This window comes from Podarcis muralis, chromosome 1 (assembly GCF_964188315.1).
Source record: "Podarcis muralis chromosome 1, rPodMur119.hap1.1, whole genome shotgun sequence".
NCBI classification, from domain to species: domain Eukaryota; kingdom Metazoa; phylum Chordata; class Lepidosauria; order Squamata; family Lacertidae; genus Podarcis; species Podarcis muralis.
In genome coordinates this window covers 57,021,261-57,045,834 of record NC_135655.1, presented here as the reverse complement: position 1 = coordinate 57,045,834, position 24,574 = coordinate 57,021,261, and the positions used below count along the sequence as shown (strand labels likewise).

General features: G+C 41.1%; 1 protein-coding gene across 1 annotated transcript in view; it reads right to left on the bottom strand.

Annotated features, from left to right (window-relative positions):
* Positions 1-4,662, bottom strand: part of LOC114596547 (catalase-like) — a 28,424-nt gene extending 23,762 nt beyond the window's left edge. Inside the window, exon 1 of the mRNA XM_028728279.2 lies at positions 4,446-4,662. Coding sequence (XP_028584112.2) covers positions 4,446-4,511 — 66 coding nt within the window. The 5' untranslated portion in view covers positions 4,512-4,662. The remainder of the gene's footprint in view (positions 1-4,445) is intronic.
* Positions 4,663-24,574: the final 19,912 nt, after the last annotated feature.

The window sequence follows — 24,574 nt, the reverse complement described above, 5'->3', positions numbered from 1 at the left end:
GCTCACATCTGTAACCAATAAAGTTATGGCTTTATTTATCCCATTAACCCAATATACTTGTGTTGCTGTATTTATTTCGCAGGAGCTAGGGGTCCAGGGCCTCGCCACGCAACAGGATACTGAACTAGATGGGCCACTGATCTGATCTGGCAGGTTCTTCTTATAGCATGCCCTGCTATATCCATTAACAGCAGTACTATTGCAGAAGGTTAATAATATGGATTATATCCAGTGGTCTCATCTAAAAGCAGACCAGATTTCCATTGGTGCAACAGGATTTCCCTTTCCTCACCCTGTGGCCCCCCATGAACCCCCACATTTGCTCCAGAGGGTTGGGGGACCCTCAGAGCAGATTATGCAGCAGGGAGTTGCAGAGGAAAAGGGGAATTCTGCTTACACAATGTTAAATGATATCCTGTCTCTTTGTTTGTATGAATCGATGTGATTGTGTCCAATACAGTACAGAGGGTTGCAAAATGCCTTTAGGATGGCACACAAATGAACTGCATCTTTCATCTCTCTCCACCCATTCCTTTGTCTATCCATAACAATTTATGTTACCTGTACTTTCACGGGTGCTATTAAGAACATGGTGACAGAGAGGAACCACTCCATCTCCAAACTTCAGGCTCCGATTTTATCACTTCAGCAATGGTGTAGCTGTAGTCTGTTTTCTCATTTGCATTGCAATGAATCTCAACCAAATTCTATGGTTTTCCATCACAATATGAGTTTGCAGTCACCTTGTAAAGAAGTATTCAGACCACAGTGGGCCAATTTAAATCAGTGTGATTCAATTTAGTGATTTAAATACAAGATAAAGTTTAGCTAACTAATTTAAATCAAGCTCTCCATTTGAATGCACATATTATTTCCTTACTACAACAAAGAGAACCCAGCTTTACAACTAAGGAGCATGTTCCAAAATTTTTGTTATGGTATATACACCCTTTGCATTACATAATTTTAATCTGCTTGTTCATTCCATACACATGCAAAGATACCAATCAAAATTGGCTAGCAGTCTTCAAGTAAACAAAAGGGCCATGAAACTAGTTCAATGAGCCCAAAGCATATGAAATCATTAGATCAATGCAAAGTCAAAAAGCCGTCGAGCTAGTGCAAGCCTTTTGGATAAGCCTAGAAAGCTCTTAAGAGCTTGGCCAAAGTGCTCGGACTTTCCAGAAACAATCGCTAGTCTCTTTCATTAGAAGAAAATAAGTGTTCATGTTAGGAGGTCAGTGGTAACAAATATTCACAATTTGTCACAAAAATACAAAATAGTGACATAATGAAAATACTTGACCTCAGAAGTCATTTCTCCCATAATCCAATCAAAGCTTTAATTTGCTTTAATTGGGGTATGCTTTAATCCAATCCCTTTGAGAGTCATGAATTCAGTTTTAAAAGATTTGGATGTCAAGACTTAAACACATTTGCTTGTAAAATGTCATTTTAATGATTTTTTTTTAAAAAAACTTGTTTTTAAAATTAATTTTTTTAATGATGTAAAAAACCATATGCATCAATATTTACCTTCATACAACCATCCCAATTTTGCAAATAGTACAACATATATTCAGTCTGTAAATATAATCTAAAATGTATATTCCAAAATATCTGGAATTTTAAAATTAACAGTGAACGTCTTTTGCTTGGCTACTCAGAACTTTCACTTCAGTAGGACTAACTCCCAGATAGAGGTATGTAGGATTGCAGCCTGAAATAATACACAAGCTTATCTGCAAGTAAGTCCCACTGAATTTGATGGAACTTAATTTTGAACGCCCATGTATACATGCATAGCATATTATACAGTAAGTCAGATGTGAAATACAAATAGCAGTAGATGATGGTTGACATAAAGCTGCTCCTCATACCCAAAATAGCTTAAGGAATATGTATTTGCATTCAATCATGGTGACTAAGGGTCTGCAAATGTGGATTCGATCTTTTTAGACTTTCAGCATTATGCAGCCTTTATAAAACTCTTATCACCTGTAGTCTTAAAATAGCTACCATCTCATTTACATTCCTTTTTTATTAGAGAAGTAAAATTGGGGAATATTCAATTAAAAATGATAAAATCAACAAACCAGCACATGCTGATCAAAAGCTTTTCAGAAAATAAGAATCCCTGCCTTTGTCTCCCTTTCAAAAGTAAAATTTAAAAGCCCTGGTCCTATATGCCAATGTTTCTCAAAGAGCAAGGTCTGGACTTCTGTAATTGACAGGTGTAACTGAGAAGTGGATTCTTCTGGGAAGACACATTTTCTCATATCCTTATATACCCCTCTGGTCAACAAGTATAATTGTCATGAAATTATCCATTTTTAAAAATTCTGTTATTGTAATTAGAAAATTTTGTAAGCTATCATGAGAACTTTTTGAAAGGCTGGATATAAATTCCTTAAATAAATGCTCTATTAAATTACTCTATGCTCTATTAATAAATCTGTAAACTGACATATTAAATATTCCTTAGTTCATAGTAGTAAACTAAATATTTTCACCCCCTCCTCAGGTAGTGGGATAATCTTAACTTGCATAAAATCAGTACTTCTGCAGTAACTATGCTTTAATCATATACTTCCTGCACTTTATTTGCATTAAAGTCTAGGAGGTATATGATAAAAACATATCTATCACAGAGGTTCTGCTGTTATACAAGTGAGTGCAAACAGCAATATAGCACATTCTTTACTGTATTTCGGCTACCGTAGTGGTTATAATTATTTCAGTAGAATCATTCAAACTGTATTAAAATTTGCTACATTTACCAATGCATAAAGATTCACTTGGGCACTAGAAACTAACAGCTAATGTACTTGGTTTTTATTTTGTGGTCTGTTTTCATGCATTTTATTAGGTTTATCAACAAACTAAAGAATAATACATTGAAGCTTCTCTCTTATAGCAAATAAACTGGCTAAACTTTCAGTTACAATGCCAATGTATGGAACTGTATCAGTAAACAACAAGGGTATGCACAGCTATTTCCAGGGTCCATTTCTGAAAGACTTCCCCCTGCAAAATGAAATAAGTTGCTGAAGTAGAATTCAAATAGTGTCACAACAGATCAGATACGAGCCTTCCACAAACCAGGAAGAGATTCTTCAAAGGCTACCACTAGAGAATAGGTGCCTTTTTAAGAAGGATGTGCAACATACATTTCAATTTAGAACACAAGTAGCATCACTCACACAAAGGTAAGCCCATCTTTAAATGCTGTTTGGCTTCGTTACAGCACCTTAAAAATAGGCAACAAGAATAGTTTGAAACACACAACCCCAACATTTAACATTTGCACATGCTGATGTGCAGCAACAGCGCCAGATTTAGGGTGGTGTGGTTGGTGGCACAAGGCACAGAGACGAGGCACTTCAATAATAATAATAATAATAATAATTTTTATTTATACCCCACCCTCCCCAGCCAAGGCCGGGCTCAGGGCGGCTAACAAGCAATAATAAAAACAAATTGAATGAATACAACTTAAAAACAAGATTAAGCAGGTCTTGGCACAGCACAAGGCACAACTCAGAAAGTGGTATTCAATCATTAGAACCAATTGTACCAAAGTACTTATTGTGAAAATTAGAACTATTTTTTTTTTTTTGGGGGGGGGGAAGCACCAAATTTTGTCCTCGCTCAGGTCACCATATTACCAAAGTCTTCCCCTGGCACCAATGAGCCAGCTTGGAGCATCAAACGGCCCCAGGGTTTGGTCCAAAGGGTCATGAAGTCCCTTAGCTGAAGTTAAGCAGGTCTGTGTGAAGTTAGTGACTGGCTGACCACTCAGGAACTCAGGACCAGCCGGGAACTAAGTATCTTGCTTTGCATTCATGACAGAGGAAAAGTGGGTGATAAATTTAAGGGGTGGGGGCATAATACTGAACATATCTACTCAGAAGCACATTCCATCTTTTTCAATGGGGCTTCCAAGATTGCAGCCTAAAGTTGATGCCAACAAATTCCTGGCTTTGAACATTTTTTTTATTGCATTTCGCCCACGTTTAAACAACCTATTTGCAGCGTATCTTCCCAAAAGACTATGCTCACCTCTGCTGCCTAGCTATTAAGGACACCCAAGCCCTATTCCCTTCTACAGCTATTAGGTCTCCCCAACAGGCTCACCTGTCCCTCGTGGGCACTTGGGCCCGCCCACCCCAAAGAGCACTGGCCACTTCGTTCCTTCTTTCCCGTTAACAGCACCCGAGATTGACAGTGGATTGTTAACTCTCCACTCTGAGTCTAGGGAAGCACCACTCCTATGGTCCTTACCATCCAACCCCACCCCCGCCGCCTCTCAGATGGTGGTCGCGCCCGCCTAACTGCGTCCTAAGGCAGCTGCTTAGCTCACTGAATGCAGACCAAATACTTAGCGCGCGCGCTGCGTGGAACGTGCCAATGGGTTTTTTAGGGGGGGGGGCTTTCTTCTGTACCTGACAGCCCCGCAGTTCTTGCCAGCGCTCCAGCTGCTCGCTAGCAGGGTCCCGGCTCTCGGCCATTTCTCGAGACGGCCGCGAGGATGACTTTTGGCACCGACAGGCTTCTTGGGAAAGAGGCGAATGGCTTCTGCGGAGCGACTCCCGCTTCGCGCGCAGCGCACTCCGCGCTCACCTCGTCCTCTTGCCCGGCGCTGAGGTGGCGGAGGATGCGAGAGCAAGGAAAGGTAAGCAGCCCCAAGCCCCGCCCCTTCTCGTTCCTGATTGGCCAGAGCTCCCTCCCCAACGGCTATTGGTAAGTAGTAAAATTCACACCTTTTCTATTTGGACTTACTTGCTCAGCTAAGTGGAGCTTTTCTTTCTTTGCACTGAACACCAATTAAGTATAGTGATCGTTATCTCCCTTTGCATAACATCGGTCCCTCTTGCAACACATGTTTTCATCAATGGGCAATCGCTATGTGCAGAGAGCTAAATATCTAATCATAGTCAAGAACTCTTCAGCTGCTGCCGAGAGGAATCTCTTCCCAACCTCCAGTGTGGTCGGTGAGGCGGAATAGGGAGCAAACGTGTCTGGAATTGCAGCCTTAGCTTTAATTCTCGTAAAAATTAAAGCTAACCAGAAAAGAAGTAACATAGACTTCCTGATTGGTACACAAACACGCACACACAGTCTATCAATATTTTGTTTTAATTTCTTTTTGCTTTTTAACTTCTTATTATATTGTTTTTTTGTTTTGTTTTATGTATTTATATTGTTGTAAACTGCTGTGTTAAAGATCTATATGGTGGTGTATAAATATTTTTAATGAATAAATAAATGAAATGTTGCGATGAAAATGTACTTACCTCTATAGCAGTGTTGCAAGTTTGTGATGTGTGTTAGGCTGTATGTCTGAGTTCCTTCTAATTGCTGGATCCTGCAAGAATTCAATTGTTGGTAAAAGGTGAAAGATTTATGCTAACTGAAGAGAAACCAGGAATTGGACAGGACTATAAGAAAAAGTGATACAAAAGAAGGGAAGCTACCTACTGTAATGCCTCCCCGCCCCCCCCTTCAGATGACAGACAATTGTTTTTCAATACATTGTTTCAATGTTTGGCAAAAAGATATTTCTAAATATATCTGGCAAGGGAGAAAAACCAAGAATAAAATATAAAATATTGATAGATGCAAAATAAAGGGGAGGATTCTTCTTGCCAGATATGATATGATATTATGAAGCATCTTGTCTTTGTTGGTTGAAAGAATGGATGACACTGGAGAATCCACATATCTTAAATTTAGAAGGTCATGATAATAATTTTGGTTGGCACATCTATTTGTGGTATGAAAAGGTGAAAGTACACAACAGATTTACAAATCACATAATTAGGAAAAAATTGTATAGAATATGGGATAAATACAAAAATTTATTTGGGACAAAAACACCACTTTGACTCTCACCATTGGAAGCCATAGCAGTAAAGAGGAGGAATATGATAGAAGGTTGGACAACTTATAGAAATCTATTAAAATAAGAGGGAGGAGAGTTTAAATTAAAAGAATTTAAGGATTTATCAGGAAAGTTAACAACATGGATACAATATCAGCATTTGAATGAAGTATTTAAGAAAGATAGGATACAAGGGTTTGGGGAACAAATATCACAATTAGAGAGAGATCTGTTGGAATGTAAAGTTAAAGTGCTATTACTGGAATGGGAGACAAAGGATGAGCAAGTAAAATCTTCAATGATATATTGGACAATAGATATTGGTTATAATAAAGATATGGAAGCGTGGGAACAATTGTGGAATACAGATATAAAATTTACAGTGTGCTATGGTTTAAGAGAAATCTACCAAAAAATGTTATATAAATGGTATCTCACACCGAGTAAATTGGCAAAAATGTATAAATCAAAATCGAATAAGTGTTGGAAATGCAAAGAGAAAGAAAGCACTTTCTATCATATGTGGTAGCCTTGTAGTAAGCTTAAAGTTTACTGGGAAATGTTATATATTGAATTGAAAAAGATGTTTCAAATAACATTTGTTAAAAAAACCCCCAGAAGCTTTCCTTTTCGGAATTATAGGGATAGAACTACCGAAACAGTATATAAATTTATTCATGTATGCGACTACAGCGGCAAGAATGTTTTTTTGCCCAAAAATAGAAAGAAGAAGAAGTCCCGATGAAAGAAGAGTGGATACAAAAACTTATGGACTATGCAGAAATGGCAAAACTTACTGGAAAAATAAGAAATCAAGATAACAAACCTTTTATAAAAGAATGGAAATGGTTTATTGAATATTTACAAACAAATTGTAAACAGATAAGGAAATTGGCAGGATCACTGTAATAACCTGCCGTTTCATAAGATTATATAAATAAAGTAGATTAATAATAAGTTAAGTTAAGATGATTTAAAATATGCCGTTAAGTTAATGCAGTTAAGTTAATTTAGAATATGCAGGAGATGATAAAAATAAATTTAAGGAACCACAGAAAGAGGAGGAAGGAAGTCGAGTTTTGAAATGTTAAAATAACTGTAAAACTATTGAAATGTATATAACTGAAAATCATAAAAATAAATAAATTAAGAATTCAATTGTTGGAATAACCAGGTCTGCTTCTTGGTAATGAGTCATTAAGGTAACAAAGTAAGTAGCTCTGTTCTCAACAACAAATGGGTGGTCCCTATACTCCCTCAACTAGCTGTTAGTTAGAAGGGCAAAAACTAGAGTTGTGTGTGATAGTTTGGCTAGAAGCAGGGGGCAGGCAGAAGCATAGGGGAAGAGCCAAGCTTGATTTCGGTTTGAATCCAAGACTGTTGCTGTTGGAGAAACAAAACCTTAAAAAGGTAAAGGGACCCCTGACCATTAGGTCCAGTCGTGGCCGACTCTGGGGTTGTGGCACTCATCTTGCTTTATTGGCCGAGGGAGCCGGTGTACAGCTTCCGTGTCATGTGGCCAGCATGACTAAGCCACTTCTGGCGAACCAGAGCAGTGCATAGAAACGCCGTTTACCTTCCCGCTGGAGCGGTACCTATTTATCTACTTGCACTTTGACGTGCTTTCGAACTGCTAGGTTGGCAGGAGCAGGGACAGAGCAACGGGAGCTTACCCCGTTGCGGGGATTTGAACTGCTGACCTTCTGATTGGCAAGTCCTAAGCTCTGTGGTTTAACCCACAACGCCACCCATGTCCTCTATCATAGGCTCAGGTTGTATATATATTTAAACAAACCACATATAATAAAGACACCACAGTCTCTGCTGTCCCTCATTCCGAGGACAGCGAAACCTGGGTAAACAGCTGACACCCCTGGAATCTCACACCAGTCAGAGATTGGGGTGGCATGCAACAGTATGGATACCTCAGTGATGACTTTCCAAGTTTGTATGTTGGTTCCCATTGTTTATTATCTTTCTCTACGAAAGGCAAAACGTGATAATGTTCATGTGAGCATAGGAACACAGGAAGCTGACTTATACAGAGGTGAGACCATTGATCCATCTGCCTGTGTATTGTTCACATTGATTGACAGCAACTCTGTAAGGTGTTGGCAGGTGATATTTCCAGTCTTGCAAGGAACTGCTGAGTATTGAAGCTGAGACCTTTTGCATGCTATCAAATGTTCAATCACCAAGCTATAGCCCTTCCGCATATAAGAACAAATGCTTGTCAAAGTAGGTGCCACCTCTGCATACAGTTGCCCATTTTCTCTAGACAGAATTTTTTTGAGTGGAGGGTTCATCAGGTCCAGTTGTCTCCACCGCATCAACCCAAGGTGGCAAGTGGGAAAGACAGCTGCAGTTGCTGCTGCTTATTGGTTGCTACCTTAAGCAGCAGTTTTCTTTTCCTTGTAAGAGCAGCTGCTGCCTCCTCACTCATGTGCACATATGCCCTTATCTGTGCCATAGCCCCTCTAAGCTTGGGTGGCAGAGGGAGAGTAGGCATGCAGCACTGTGGCACAGAGCAAGTGGTTTGACCCACACAAGTGGGCGCAAACACCCCATCTAGGTCTTCTCATTGGGTGGTAGTAGCTGCTGCATCTCTGAAGGGGCAGCTAGCACAAATCTGCATCTGCTTCATCTTAACATTGACAGTAACTTTGAAAGGTAAAGATAAAGGGACCCCTGACCATTAGGTCCAGTTGTGACCGACTCTGGGGTTGCGGCGCTCATCTCGCTTTATTGGCCAAGGGAGCCGGCGTACAGCTTCTGGGTCATGTGGCCAGCATGACTAAACCGCTTCTGGTGAACCAGAGCAGTGCACGGAAATGCCGTTTACCTTCCTGCTGGAGTGGTACCTATTGATCTACTTGCACTTTGACGTGCTTTCAAACTGCTAGGTTGGCAAGAGCAGGGACCGAGCAACGGGAGCTCACCCTATTGCGGGAATTCGAACTGCCGACCTTCTGATCGGCAAGTCCTAGGATCTGTGGTTTAACCCACAGCGCCACCCGTGTCCTAACTTTGACAGTAAGCTTTTATTATTACCCATTTGACTTCATTACCAAACCCACACTGAATAATGTACTATTTTATGACATAGTAGTTAAGTGGGATTAGGGTTGCAACTTTAGTGAAAGTCAACATTATCATACCTTGTTGGGTATACGTTTGGGAAGAGAGAAAGCTACTTTGCAAACAAGACCTGACCCGTGATTTGCCAATTTATCATCCTTAATCCGGAGGGGCAAAATAACTCGAAGGAACTAACAGTTATTAGCAACTAGGAAATACCATGGGGGCTAAAACAGAGTTCTGCTATTATTTCCTGTCCTTTTGAAAAAAAAATATATTTTGTTTTTCCAGCTCTCAACCACCCACCCCACCCCATGTTTCTTTCTATGGGTTAAAAAGCCTAGCCTTCTGCTGAAAGGTAGCTGCGCAAGTTTACTTCTGTTTAGGATTATCTGTCATAGGTGTTTTGGTTGAGATTCCTACATTGCAGGGTGTTGGACTAGATGACCCTCAGGATCCCTTCCATTTCTATGATAATAAAGTATCAGGACGATGTACAAAATTAAATCATAAAGCACAATTAAAAGGAAAACAGATAATCATTAAGGTGATTGGTTCATCAACAAAATTAACCTCTGAGGCACCCCTAAAAATTATTTTCCTTTGGCATTGGACCCCTTTGCACTTAGCCAAAAATAATACAACTCCCTCTCATCTGTAATACTTTCATAGATATATGTATATTGTCATTCTGACATTGATTAAAAACAGTTTTTCCCCTCTCAATTCATTATAATAAATAGGTTCTGCCAGTTTTGCTTTTTTAGGAGAATATTAGTAGCTACTTTAGAGACACTGCGCTGTGAGATTATTTTTCTCCTACCCCACCCTACCCCACCCACATAATTGCTCTTCCTAAAGCCATATTATCTTTTGATACTCCCTGTGTTTGGTTGATTATTGTATTTTTATCAGCTTACATGGGAACCCCAGTGGTCTTATCCAGCCCCTGATCTTTATTATATTTGGTTGGCTTCCACACTATTAAGTAGTTTTGAAGTGTTTTGCCTTGGGCTGCTGTTGGGAGGGAAAGACACTACCTTGACTATACAAAACTAATGACACATTTATTTGGATCCTGTCCATGCTACATTTGATTGGATAATTGGACCATACCTTTAGGGCTGTCTAGTTCAAAATCAAAATGCACACTTGCAAGATCGACTGTCTAGCTCAAAATCAAAATACACACTTGCAAGATGTTCTAGGCATGAACTATTTTAGACAGAACTTACCAGGACAGGGGGAAGTTGAATAACATTTATGATGCAACTTATTCTATGGCTCGGTTGTTCTTACAGTTGGAAAACACTTTCCAATATCAGTCCTATGTGGATGTAGTAAAGGCACATATAATGTATGAAATCTATATTAAAACAAATTTATGCTTCTCTGGCTTGTATATGTAATAGGCTGGCATAAGTAATATTATGAATAATATACACCCATTGGAAGCTTACTGCTTAGGTCTATCCAAATCATTTTGCTATTGTATTGTTGCAAACCACCCCAATCTCTGCTGAGTGGTAGCAAGATTCCAGGAGCTTTGGCACTTAACCAGGGGTTGTGTTCTTTTGCAGTGAAGAATGGTTGCAACTGTAGTGTCTTTACAAAATATGGTTTATTCACATATATTTACACCTGAGTTTTATGGCGTTCACAGCAGAGAGGACAAGCAATTCAGAGGGATCCTAAGCACCGTCCCCGTGTCTCTCTGTAATGGCCTGCTCCAGCCACCCAGCATGGCTAGTGCCCTTCAGTCCCTCCGTGGAGTTTTGCTCACTTCCTCCTTCTCCTTCCCAGCTGTACTTGCAGAAAACAACCCTTCTCCTTCCACTTCAAGCATCCCCCTCACAGCCACCCTGGCAACCTCCATTTCCCAAGCCCATTGTGAAAGGTATTTTGTCCAGCTGCTTACACCAGACCAACGGCAATCCTACCCCAAAAGCTACTGGGCTTTTTTTGTTTTGCCGATGTCTTACTGTTATCAAACAAACCAGGCCATTATCAGTCTTTTCTTTCTTCAATGACCTATCCTTGCCAGACTGGCCTCATGAGGAAGCTAGCCAGTATTAGTTCCAGCCCTTGCTAAATTTACAAATTTATGAGTTTGCTCAAATTCCAACCCATCTCTTAATATAGAGATTATTTGGGGGGGTGGGGTTCTGCCCCTATCACTCATAACAGTTTATAGTTTGGACCTTAAGATGCCTTTCACAAGTGAAAAGGCATGCTTCACCTCAAGTCTGCCGATTCTGTAGCCCTGCTGCAACCCTGCACAGGCCCTACAACTTGGGATGGTTCCATAACCCCCAGGAGTGGCATTTTAGAGGGTTCAGTGGGCCTTTAGTTAGCAGAAGACTCATTGTTGCTAATTTGTTCAATAGAAAATGTCAATATCTGTGGAAGTAGATAATAACCTGTTTTGAATTTTGAATGAATCAGTTCTTGTTCAAGCTGTTTGTCTACCCCTCACAGAGCTACAATTCCCAGGACCCTTAACTACATTCCCCCAAATTCTTTAAAGCCATGTGCTTTAAATGTGTGATGTGGATATGACATGAGTTATGCCAATACTAGTGTTTAGATGAGGTACACAATGCCAAATGCTTAAGACATGAAAAACACAGTATACTTGAACTTTCAAAAAGCTTTCAACAATGTAGCTCACCAACAACTACTAAGCAAGCTTCGTGGTAATGGAATAAGTGGAGAGGTCCTCCTGTGGATCAGGAACTGGTTAAGTAACAGGAAGCAAAGAGCAGTTATCAGAATGGAAGGATGTAAAAAGTTGAGTTTCTCAAGGATTGGTATTGTTCATAAACAAATCAGCTCTTCGCTAATGGAGAAGACACAAGTTTCTCATGTGTCCCAGTTCCAAGTACTTATATGACTGTGTTAGAGACTGTTACAAAAGAAATATCCACACCTAGATGAGTTATTGATTGTTATCACGGTAAGCTCTCTAATCAGCTAGTGTGGTAGCAGAAGAACACGAGGAGAGCTTGCTGGATCAGGCTGATGGTTCATGTAATCCAGCATCCTGGCCAACCAGGTGACTGTGGCAAGCCCAGCATTGATAACTATAGTGCCATAGGTATTTTAAATACTGAGCTGTTTAGTGGATTATCCTGAGATATTTCCCACAGAAAATTATTTTCATTCCATTTTAAATATTACTTGGAATGCAGTATCCAGTTCTCATGTAATAAATGTTAAAAGTGTATCCCTAAGAGGAGGCTAACTTTGTATAGGGGAACTAGCTATACTGTTAGGAAAAGGTTCTGTTACAATAGGATGTCCAGATGGAGAGGACAGACTTCTTGTACTGTTTAAAGGTAAAGGTAAAGGGACCCCTGACCATTAGGTCCAGTTGTGACCGACTCTGGGGTTGCGGCGCTCATCTCGCATTATTGGCTGAGGGAGCCAGTGTACAGCTTCCGGGTCATGTGGCCAGCATGACTAAGCCACTTCTGGCGATCCAGAGCAGTGCACAGAAACGCTATTTACCTTCCCGCCAGAGTGGTACCTATTGATCTACTTGCACTTTGACGTGCTTTCGAATTGCTAGGTTGACAGGAGCAGGTACCGAGCAACGGGAGCTCACCCCAGCATGGAGATTCGAACTGCCGAACTTCTGATCAGCAAGTCCTAGGCTCTGTGGTTTAACCCACAGCGCCACCCGCATCCCTCTTGTACTTTTTAGCAGCTGTATAAAAAGGGAATATGGGCTGTTCTCCCCACTTCTGATTGGAGTCAATATTCTCCCTGTTTACTAAAAGGCCATTGAGCAACATCATATTGTTTTGCTTTTAGAAGCCTGTCTTGAAATATCCACCCTTTCATCACTTTCAGTTCTGCTGTGACCTCTCAGGACTGAGAAACCCTCATTTTAGGGACATTAAGAAAATGGAAACAGAGTCATTCTATTTTTCCATTTAAATTTTTTAAAAAGCATGCACATGTTTGCTCTTTATCAATATATCTAATCCAGCAAAACAGTTGTGGTTATATAGCTATTATGCATGATTACAATGATTTTATAACACCTCACGTGAAGCTTCTCTGCAGAATGTAGGTCAGATCTGCAAGCTGTGCAAAGGGTTTGGCTGTGATGAGAAACAGCCGCACCTTCAAGAGAGTAGTCAAAGCATATTCACTTAGTCTTTCTTCATCCCTCTGTACAAAAGATTCTTCAGCATCTTTCATATTTATTGTTCATTACTGCAAACTGGGAGGTAGCTCCAGGAACAAGGAGCAGAATCGTCAACAATTCAAATATTTTTGCAGCCTAGCCACAGACATACACAAGTGAGTCTCCAAAATAACCCGAGAGAAGATGAGTAGAATATGCACCACATGCAGCTAGTATGGAAAATAGCTGTAAGCAATTTGTATCAACAAACTCTGGGCCATTTGGCATATAGTGTGTCTTGCTTGCCTAAATCAGTTTAGACTGCAGCTGAAATGCTGAACTGATGCTTGCTGGAGAGCAGAGTTTAGCTGCTCTTAAAAAGTAGGGTAGTGAGCAACTTGCCTTTTGTTTCAACGGCTTGTGATACAGTCCTGAGTATTTCCTGTGACAAAGATGGCGTTAATCAATTGGACTCGGTCATATAAACAGTTTATTAATGAATGCAGCTTTCGAGATTTCTGTAATTTTGTTTGATTTTCAACTTGATTGTTCAGTGCCATTGAAAAAGGTGCACTTTTACTTTCTTTGGGATGCTGGCAAAAACTCCAAAAACACACACAAACTGTGTTTGGCTGCAGTTAAGTGGTGTAGCTGGTGAACCAGTTGATAGCTGTCACGTGGGCAGCTAGGAATAATGGCTAACCCAAGGTTACTTTCGCATCACAAACCTGATCTTTTAAGAGGCCATGTGAATTCAAGCATTTCCAGATTATCTGGCCATCCACCATACTCATATCTGGATTTAGTTTCACTTTATTCACTCTCATCTAATTAAACTGACAAGGCTATTTTTATTGTACACACTATGTCACTTAGCAAGTATAAAATGAAAAGTGACAGGAGAGTCCCTCTGTATTCAATTCAATGTTTATTACCTATGGATTCAGGTATTAGCTATTGGCTAAATAATAATAATAATAATAATAATAATAATAATAATAATAATAATAATAATAATTTATTATTTATACCCCGCCCATCTGGCTGGGCTTCCCCAGCCACTCTGGGCAGCTTCCCCAAAAAATATTAAAATACTGTAATACATCAAACATTAAAAGCTTCCCTAAACAGGGCTGCCTTCAGATGTCTTCTAAAAGTCTCGTAGTTGTTGTTCTCTTTGACATCTGGTGGGAGGGCGTTCCACAGGGCGGGCGCCACTACCGAGAAGGCCCTCTGCCTGGTTCCCTGTAGCTTTGCTTCTCACAGTGAGGAAACCGCCAGAAGGCCCTCGGCGCTGGACCTCAGTGTCCGGGCTGAACGATGGGGGTGGAGACGCTCCTTCAGGTATACTGGACCGAGGCCCACCTACCACAGCTGACAGCCAAGGATCAGACAAGAGGAGTTCCAAGATTTGGGGGGGGGGGCACGCTGAAGAGCGACTTGCTGGAGGGAGCAGCCAGTCTCGTCCATCATGATGCTTTCTGAGAGCGAGGCACTGGCCAAAGAGGGCTTGGGAGGTCCAGAGCGTAACTCCTGTGCAAAATGAGGATTGCCTGTAGTCTCTCATATTCCCATGCCTCCCCACTGCAAACATGGAACCCTCCACTGCCCTTGCTGCTCCACAATCTTTGAATAGTGGTGATGGCAAAACGGGAACTTTTCAGGGCCAGATCAGGAGTGGACTGGGTCCACCAGATCCACAGCCCTCCCAAGCCTCTGGAAGGTGAGGGGAAAGTATCCAAGCTCTGGAAATGCTGTGTTTAGCAGAAGGAATCTTGGTCAACTTTAAGGAGACTTGAAGCTTTCAAACTCTAGCATCCAGTCTGGGACACGGAGGATGGGGGAGGTACACAGAAGGAGAAGGCAGCTTCCAGGACTTTGGAAGCTATTTTTACTATGAGTTGTAGGAGTGGAATTCAGGGCAGGCCTGGTCCATCTAGTTACTTTAAACAGTAAGTAAAAGGGTGAAACCTGATTGCCTAGTGGGTTTTTATCTTGATTTATTCCAAATTCATATGGAGGGAGCAGCATGCTTACCATAAATACGTGAATGTTTTTAATTATAACTGTTGTTTCTAGAGTACACTATAATAGAAACATAAGTTAGGAATTCCACTTTTCTTCAGCTGCCCTGCTGGGACTCTTCACCTTTCCCAGCAATCCTGTTATAAAAACTTAAGATGAGCCTGATGTATCAAGCCAGTGGCCGATCTAGTCCAGCATCCTGTTCTCACAGCGGCCAATCAGATACACCTGTGGGAAGCCTGCAAGCTGGACATGAGCACAATAGCCCTCGGCCAACCTGCAATTCCCAGCAACTGGAATTGAGAGGCATATTGCCTCTGACAGTGGATGAGGAAGGTAGCCATTGTGGCTAGTAGTAGCCATTGATAGTCCTCTATGAATTAGTGCTTCATAATCTCTTTTTGTTTTAACAACCCTGTACAATTTGGTAAACTTGGCCACAGCACTGCTCACCCCTAACTCCAGATGCTTTATGAACAAGTTAAAATGCACAGGTCCTAATACTGAACCTTGGGGGACTCTACTTTGTACATCCCCACACTTCTAGAACTCTCTGCTCCCTGCAACCTAGCCAATTCCTGATCCACAAGAGGGCCTCCCCTCTTAGTCCATAACTGCTAAATTTACTCAGAAATCTTTGGTGAGGCACCCAGTTGAATGCTTTTTGAAAGTCCAGATCCACTTTGACAACCAGATCTTCTCAACTAGTGCTTGTTGACACTCTCGAATAATTCTAATAGGTTTATAAGAAAAGATTTGTCCTTGGACAAGCCAAGCTGGTTCTGCTTCAGCAAGGCTTGTTCTTCTATCTCCTTTGTTATTTTATCCTTAACAATACTTTCCACCAGTTTTCTAACTGGTCTGTCATTTCCAAACATAAATTAATTATTGTTGTTGTTGTTGTTGTTGTTGTTGTTGAAAGGAAATGTGTGTTGTTTAAAGATGGAAAGGGGGGCACCATTTGCCTGCAGAAAGACTCATCTGAAGACTCCACCGCAGAGATGCTTTCCCCCCTCAGCCCTTTTCATTTCCTGAGTCTGTCAGAGTCCTGGATTCCATTTGAATTCGTTCTCCTTCTGGGACGTTTGTGTTGTATCTGTAATATTTGCACTGAAAATAAAGACTATGCAGTTCTGGACCTCCATGTGCATCAGCGGAGCAAGCATAAGCTCCTTCTGCCTGCCTCCATTCCACCCTGTTCTGCCCATTTTCATGTCTTTATGAGGTTTTGGGGTTACTTCCAGATTCAGTGCTGTGCACATATGCGCAATCATGTTTCATCTGGACACACCTAAATTGGTTGTTGCCTGTCTCTTTTTCTCCATGACTGGAGCAGGAAAGCTGTCTTTTTCTGACAACCCCTGAGATGTTCTCCCAGACACAGTAGGCTTGTGCCCTAAGTGACAAAATTATAACAAATTATAACAAAATAATTATTTTAATGCAACTGGAGTCTGATTTGAAAGTACTTTTTTAAAAGAAGTTTTATTGCCCACTCTTCAAGAGTGAAATATTAAAAACAGTGGTAGATGTCACAAATGCAACATAAAGCCAGAGTCAGCATGATAAAAAAAAACATGGAATGAAAATGGTTAAAGTTCTCACATGGCTGGGAGTTGCAACTTGCAACCTTTGTACTAGGCATTGCCCTTTAAAAGTGCAAGCATTCCTCATGTTATGCACTTCATTTTATCATGCTTCGCAGATACTGTGCCTTACGAGGACACGGGTGCAACTACAGGCAGGCCATTGGCTACAAACAATAAAATTGATTTACTGGTTAATACAGGCAGCCCAGTCCCTCTAGGGCTGCAGCTGGGTTTCCCCCCTCCTGTCTGTGCAGGCAGTGTGGCCTGGCTTAACAGACAGCATTATAATGTGAATGTGACTACTATATGCACTGGGAAACAAAAAAGATTGTGTGACTTGCTTTGGGATAGAACCGGATGGAATTTGCTGAAATGTTGGGGAGGAAATGGGGGGAAATGTTGGGAAGTGTAGATTTTGGTGAATTTCCTTAAGAATAGCTCAAAAAAGGTTTTGCAAAAGAAGCTGAACAATTTTGGACAAAACTAAAAAAAAAACTTTCACTTTTTGAGATATGGCAACCCTAGAATTGCCTTTGAGAACCAAACCCACAATAGGGTGGTACCTCAGGTTACAGACGCTTCAGGTTACAGACTCTGCTAACCCAGAAATAGTACCTTGGCTTAAGAACTTTGCTTCAGCATGAGAACAGAAATCGCACGGTGGTGGCTCAGCGGCAGCAGGAGGCCCCATTAGCTAAAGTGGTACCTCAGGTTAAGAAAAGTTTCAGGTTGGGGGGCCGCTAGGGGCGCATTGGAAGATGGCCGACAATACCATCTCTCTGGCTCACACGAGGTAATTAAGAGGCTGATATGGGAGTATGCAGCCTCCCTTGTTACCCCAAGGGAATGGGGAATACTGCCTCACCTGCGGTTGCCATAAATCACCCCCGAGTTCGAAAGAAGGGGGTGAGGGCACAAGGTGCACAGTACTCATGTGAGACGGCTCTCCCGGACGCTGTCTCTGATTGCGCGGCCTGGTTGCAGCAGCTCAAAATAAACAATTAGAGAGAAGCAAATGCACATATTTCGAGTGAAGAACGGGAGTCAAGACTGCTAATTGAAGTGACCTCTGTGAAGTGGAGCGACGGGCTGGATTTAACAGGAAAATAAATCAAGAAGAAGATACATCAAAGGGTCGGTATGTTGGAACGGGATGGAATGGGGGGGACTTTTTTTTAATCTTATGTGATTACCTAACAATACCCCCCCCCCCCGAAGAATCGTTGCAATTACTGATTATAAGCGGGATGATTAAGAACTGTGTGGAAATGAATTACTAATCAAAGACATGGGTTGTGGAAAATTTGGAAAGGAATGAAGGACCTTTGGAATGACGCAATTATAAAAAGAGACTTGTTAGGAAGCAGGCCTGGTGGCAAGATTTACGATCGAGGGGGAGGAGACCATGGTTTTGTTATTATATCGGACTGTGAGTTTGACCTGGCAGAACCTCCTAAGAAATTTGAGGAGAGAATGACAGGCCTGCGAGGATTTATGGGCAGACTTTAAGAATGTTTTGTACGGAAGTGTTGAAATGGCGTCTGTCTGTTTGAATATGGCTCTTGGAGGAATGGAAAATCCACACAGGATATAACAACGTCTGTTTCCAACCCGCTTGTGGAGACTATCAGAGGTCACAAAGAAAGGAATATATGATAACAAGAAGATGAAGAAAACAATAAAGAGAAGATTGGACAGAACTGTGAATACTATTTGGACAGAACTGTGAATATGAAAGCAGCAGCAAGAGAGATGTTTGGATCCCTTTCGGAGCTCGAAGCATGGGTACCCCCAACAAAAATTTTAAAATTTGGCTTTGTAATTTGTAATTAATGTGATTTGATTGGTTTGTTATTAAAAATTATATTAAAAAAAAGAAAAGTTTCAGGTTAAGAACGGACCTCCGGAACAAATTAAGTTCTTAACCCTAGGCACCACTATATCTCCAAGGTATGCCTGTAGTAATTTTTGCAATTTTTTTTTGCTTTTTAAAAAGCTTTTTTTTTTCTTTTGCCTTTTTTGTTAAAAATATTGAAGACCTAAAAGAAACAAGTTTTCAACCTGAGCTTTTCAATATGATAACAAGCAGACACCATATGATAAAACTATTACGTATTCACCCATGCTGGCCCAAGACATTTAGGCAAGTAAGGTAAACTGGCAATAGTATCCCTACCCCAACCAGGGAAGAAGGGTGAGGTGGGGCGGTTAAGATCTACATCAGGAAATATGGTGTGTGCTGATGGGGAATAAAGATCGACATCTAGAACAAAGGAGGGAAGATAGAATCATAGAATTGTAGCATTGGAAGGGTTCCTGAGGGTCATCTAGTCCCACCACCTGTAATGTAGAAATCTCAACTAGATTGTACATGATAGAAGTATTAAAATGCTTAAAAACCTCGAAGGAAGGTACACCACCTCTCATGGGAGTCTATTCCACGGTTGAACAGCTCTTACGGTCAGAAAATTATTCCTCATGTTTACTTGGAATAGCCTTTCTTGTAACTTGATCCATTGGTTCAGGTTCTAGTCTCCAGAGCAGGAGAAAACAAACTTGCTCTATCTTCCATGTGACAGCACTTTAGATATTTGAAGATGTCTATCATTTCTCCTCTCAATCTCCTCTTTACTAGGCAAAAGATACCCATTTTCCTCAACCCTTCCTCAAAAGCCTGGGTTTCCAGACCCTTGATCATCTTGATCACCCTCCTCTGCACACATTACAGCTTGTCAATATCCTTCTTAAATTGTGGCGCCCAGAACTGGACATAATACTCCAGGTGTAGTCTGACAAAGGCAGAATTATTTCCCTTGATCTGGACATTATACTTCTGTTGATGCAGCCTAGAATAGCAGCTTTTCCGCCACTCTCTCTTTCATTTCCAATTATCTGGTTCCATCTGCTGGTGACAGCATGTAAGCACCCCAATGAAGACAGACAAAGATGGATGACAAATTCGCATATTCAGCTGTGAAAGCAGAACATGTCAAAAGGCACATACAGTGGTACCTTGGGTTAAGTACTTACTTCGTTCCGGAGGTCTGTTCTTAACCTGAAACTGTTCTTAACCTGAAGCACCACTTTAGCTAATGGGGCTTGCTGCTGCCGCCGCGCTGCTGGAGCACGATTTCTGTTCTCATCCTGAAGCAAAGTTCTTAACCTGAAGCACTACTTCTGGGTTAGCGGAGTCTGTAACCTGAAGCGTATGTAACCTGAAGCGTATGTAACCCGAGGTACCACTGTATACAGTTAAATATTTCAGCATGCTTAATTTTGAACATAGGAACAAGCCAAGGCAGCACAAAAAGAACAAATTCATAGGTAAGCATATCTTTGGAATATGAGGTTCTGGTATTTAAGGATAGAGATGCTCCTTTAGCCCTGTCCTCATTGTTTCACAGTTCATACCAGTTTCACCATCTTCACCTGTAACATTGACAGCTGGGAGTCTCTTTTACGTGCAGAGGTGGCTCATGCCATTAAGAACCTTAACCTCCCAGGGTGTCCCTTCATGTTGTAATGCTTGAAGAGAGCTCAGGTTCGATCAAAATGCCAAGGTGTGAGCTCATTCAGACTTCCATCCGTGCTGAGCTTTGCAGGCACAGGTCTACACTTTTCAGGTCCATATCCAAGGGTTTGGTTCCACCCCCCCCCCATCACTTTCCCTGGGAGAACCTGCTGTTTACTGCTGAACTGGAACAAAAATAAATCTGTGGGAAACCTGATTGCCATTTGTTCCAATCAACAACCGCTCAGACCTGGACCTGGAAAGCATGGACCTATGCCTGAGAAACGCAGCACAAAGGAAAGTCTGGATGAGCTCTAGGGTTTGTTGAGAACACAAAAGTAAGTTAAGAAATCGTGACACACAGGAAGAAGAGGAACCTGGGGGAGGAAGCCTGCATGTTATGATTCTATTTTCAGATAATACTGAACCAGTTTGGTATTATGTCTGAATCATGCGAATGTGTTGATGAAAGAGAAAGATCAAAATCCAAGGAACTATCAGCTTCTTTTAAGAAAATGTGAATATTTGCTCTTTTGAATTACTTGGGAAGTGCAGGAAACCAATTCTATATTGCTGCCTGGGTTCCTATTTTTAATTACTAAGTTTCGCTCAAAGGCAGGTATGATGAATTTGATAAAATCCATCCAGAGTTTGAATTAATTTTTTTATTTTATTTTAAACTGTTTGTGTGCAGCAATCATCCTTGATGCAAAGAACTATGCCAATAGTTCCTCATTGGAGTTGAGGAATTTATGTTTCTCAAAGTAAACCCTTCTGGTTCCACATGTTGTTCAAACTTTGGGGAGTTTGATGTACCCTGCTATTTGAATTAAAAAGTGCAAAAAATTTCATTGTGGGCATGTACGCTGCTGTGTACATCTGAAGTAGGTTTTTGGGTCCCTGCCAGTCATTTGAACTTTTGCATGACTATCATGAGACTTTGAGGCGCTTATTATAGCAGTACCAATAATTTAACTACTGTATGAAACCTTTTAACATATCTAGCAAGATGCTGATTCACTCTGTAAAAGGAGCCGCAACTTTTCTCAGACTGCTTACAATATACTCTCTGTCAGTAAATTTACCGTGCAAAATGAATGCATGTCTAAAGTAACCAAGCCATTCCTTGCTGATGTATAATAATTGTTAAGTTGTGGGTTGACATAGCAGACGACACAGCGATTTCTCCAAAGCAGCCTTTATTTTGTAAGCTGGAACAGAACTAAGCTGAGGAGCTCAGTCAGCCTGCTTATATAGAGCTACAGAACAATTGTAACTGTTGCAATGTTCTAAAACTATCCAATCACTGAACGTCAATTTTCGATCTTTCATTTGCATACAAAACTATCCAATCACTGAACGTCACTTTTCGATCCTTTATTTGCATAACTATCTACAGTATCCCCCTGCTGGCCCAGGGTGAGAACTTCAGTACATAACAATAATCAAATTCATTGGGTATTGTCCAGGCTCCCGGCAGTGAAATCTCTCCTTTCTCCATACTGTTTGATGTGATTCTTCAATAATTGAAAACACTGGAGAAAGCTCTGGATTTTCAAGCAATTGCCCTGCCTATCTTCACAGGACTTTGCTAATCCTGTGCAATTGTATGACAGAATTCTATGCATCAATTTTCTTACTTAGCACCATTATTCTGAAGGTTGCTCTAGACATGATAATTGTCCTATTGGCTTTCACTTCCATATAGGAAAAGGTCTTTACATTGTCACATGTCCTAAACATAACTGGTTGTGGCATTCTAATGGGTGTGCACTTTATGTGTAGCTGTGCATTCATCATATAATGTGCGCTTCCCCCCCTACAAAGCAGAAACCCAAAAAGTTGCCAGCCCAGCAGCACTGGTGAAATATTCACAAGAATGGCAGCATGCTGTGTTTCATCATGTTGCATGTGGCAAGCGATATAGCCATTCCAGGCTGTGATTTACTGGTGATGCCCAAGCACTATAAGACTTTGCAAAATTGGCTCTCCACTGTCAATGACATCAAAACAACAAAACTCTGTTCTTCTTCTACTACTTCTTCTTTGGCGATCACTCGTAGCTGAGTAAGATTGTCTTTCATGAACACATTCTTAACAGTGAGTTTGTAAGTGACTGTGGAGGCCAATTCTGGACCCACACGTCCTTCCACAGTGGGGAGATTGGTTTCCGGGTGGGAGTTGAGCACGGTGTGGATTTGCCAAGCGTGCCTTCCTCCTAGCATGTTTCTCCCTTGCGTCCTGAGTTCAAGTGTCTTCAAAGCCCATGACACCTTTGGTAAAGGCTGTTCTCCAACTGGAGCGCTCGCAGGCTAGTGTTTCCCAGTTGTCAGTGTTTAAACTACATTTTTTAAGATTTGCCTTGAGACAGTCTTTAACCTCTTTTGTCGACCACCAGCATTACACTTTCCATTTTTAAGTTCAGAATGGAGTAGTTGCTTTGGAAGATGATCATCAGGCATTGGCACAACATGACCAGTCCAACGAAGTTGATGTTGAAGAATACGAAATACGAAGCAGTGGCACAATAGAGTGAGGTTGACTGCTTTGGAAGCATCTGTTGCTCAGGCCCACTTATGTGTCACCACATCAAATATAGGGCTGGCTTAATATAATATTCAAAGTAGCACAATTTGAAGATGTGGCTATGCTATTTTAGGATTGGTCCATGTTGTAGCCCAGCACACGTGGCAAAGAACTGTGTCTTGGCTTACATGCTCACCTTTGCCATTGGACGGAAGGCATCATTTATGTAGAATTTAATGTGTGTATGAAGCAATTGTATGTTTGATCATTCTGTAACAAAATGAGGAAGATAGACCATGTGGGCAAAACTTAGGTTGAACATATAAATTCAATTGCATGTGGTGGTGGGTGGGTGTGCATGTGTGAGGCCAAGAAGACCCCTGACATGTAGAAGGTTCACAATCAACTCCCCACCTCATAATATTTTTATTGTTTTTTCATATATCCAAAACAGTACAAACAAACTCAATTAACTTCTGAGCTGGCCCAAATTTGCACTTGGGTAAGTGTTTGTCTGAAAATGCCCCCACTTGGTTATGATGTAATGTTACTATATCAGAGAGAAGTGCATTTTACTATACCCCCTGAGATGTCACATCCCACAGTATTTACACTTGTACCTTGGAAGTTGAACAGAATCTGTTCTGGAAGTCCATTCAACTTCAAGAGGTTCAAAAACCAAATTGCGGCTTCTCATTGGCTGCAGGAAGTATTTCAGGCAATAACTCTGCACATGACACTGAGGTCTACTTCTACATGACAACTTTCCTTCTTCGGTCAGAATTGCACTTATGAGCCTCTTATAAAATGCTAGCTGAAATTAACAAAGTCTTTAACATTCAAATGCCCCTGAAAGCTCATGTTGCTTCACTTGAATTGAGGCAGGGGTTACAGTCCTGAAAGTTCTTTTCTGGATTGCATTGTAATTTGAAGCACGGAAGAACCCATTCATTTCCCCAAAGCTACGTAGTGGGGTCCCTGCAATGGACACAGCCATCCTCAGTGCTTTTTAAAGGTGCCAATACACACCATGAAGTTGTTGCAGTAAGTGTCACACTTGGGGTGCCGGTACTGCATACCATTGAGTACCATGGGGGGGGGGGGGAGCACTGGTCTAGATGAGAACTATGTTTCCTAATGTCAGCAGCACAGTCTGGTGATGCTGTTGTTGCAGCATTCAGACACTAGAGGGAGAACAGAAAGTCCAAAGGAGAAATGCAATACCCACTTGGCCACTGCTGCTCCACCCAGAAGTACATTTAGAGAAAAGGAAGGATAGTGGAGCGGTATTTTAAGGTTGGAGGGTACATGGAGTTAATGCTGAGGTAATCGGAGGTGACATCACTGGGCGTGACACAGGCTTTCCAAATCTGGGGTGGGCTCAGGAAAAAGGTTGACATGAATTTTGTTCTGTGAACCGCTGTCAGACCTCCAGGTATAGGATGGTATATAAATTCAATAAATAAAAATAAATACAATGAATTGTAAAATAACATCCAACATAAATGACGCAGGTTACAATTACATTTTTTATGCACACTTTACAAACTACAGTGGTTTGGAAAATACACAAATCCGAAATTATTGTACAGGATTTAATATTCTTACACACACACTTCACAACCATGCTTCATTCTACACCATAAATTTATATGGACTTCTACGGCTGCTTTGACAGGAATGTAGAATTCCACACTGGGTTCTGCCCCCTTAATCTGCCTTTGCCTCATGTAGCAAGGTGTTGCTCACCAAGAAAGTATTCTCTGCTACCTGAAAAAATTCTAGTGCAATTTTAGCCAACTCCAAGATGGTTGAATGCTTTTTAA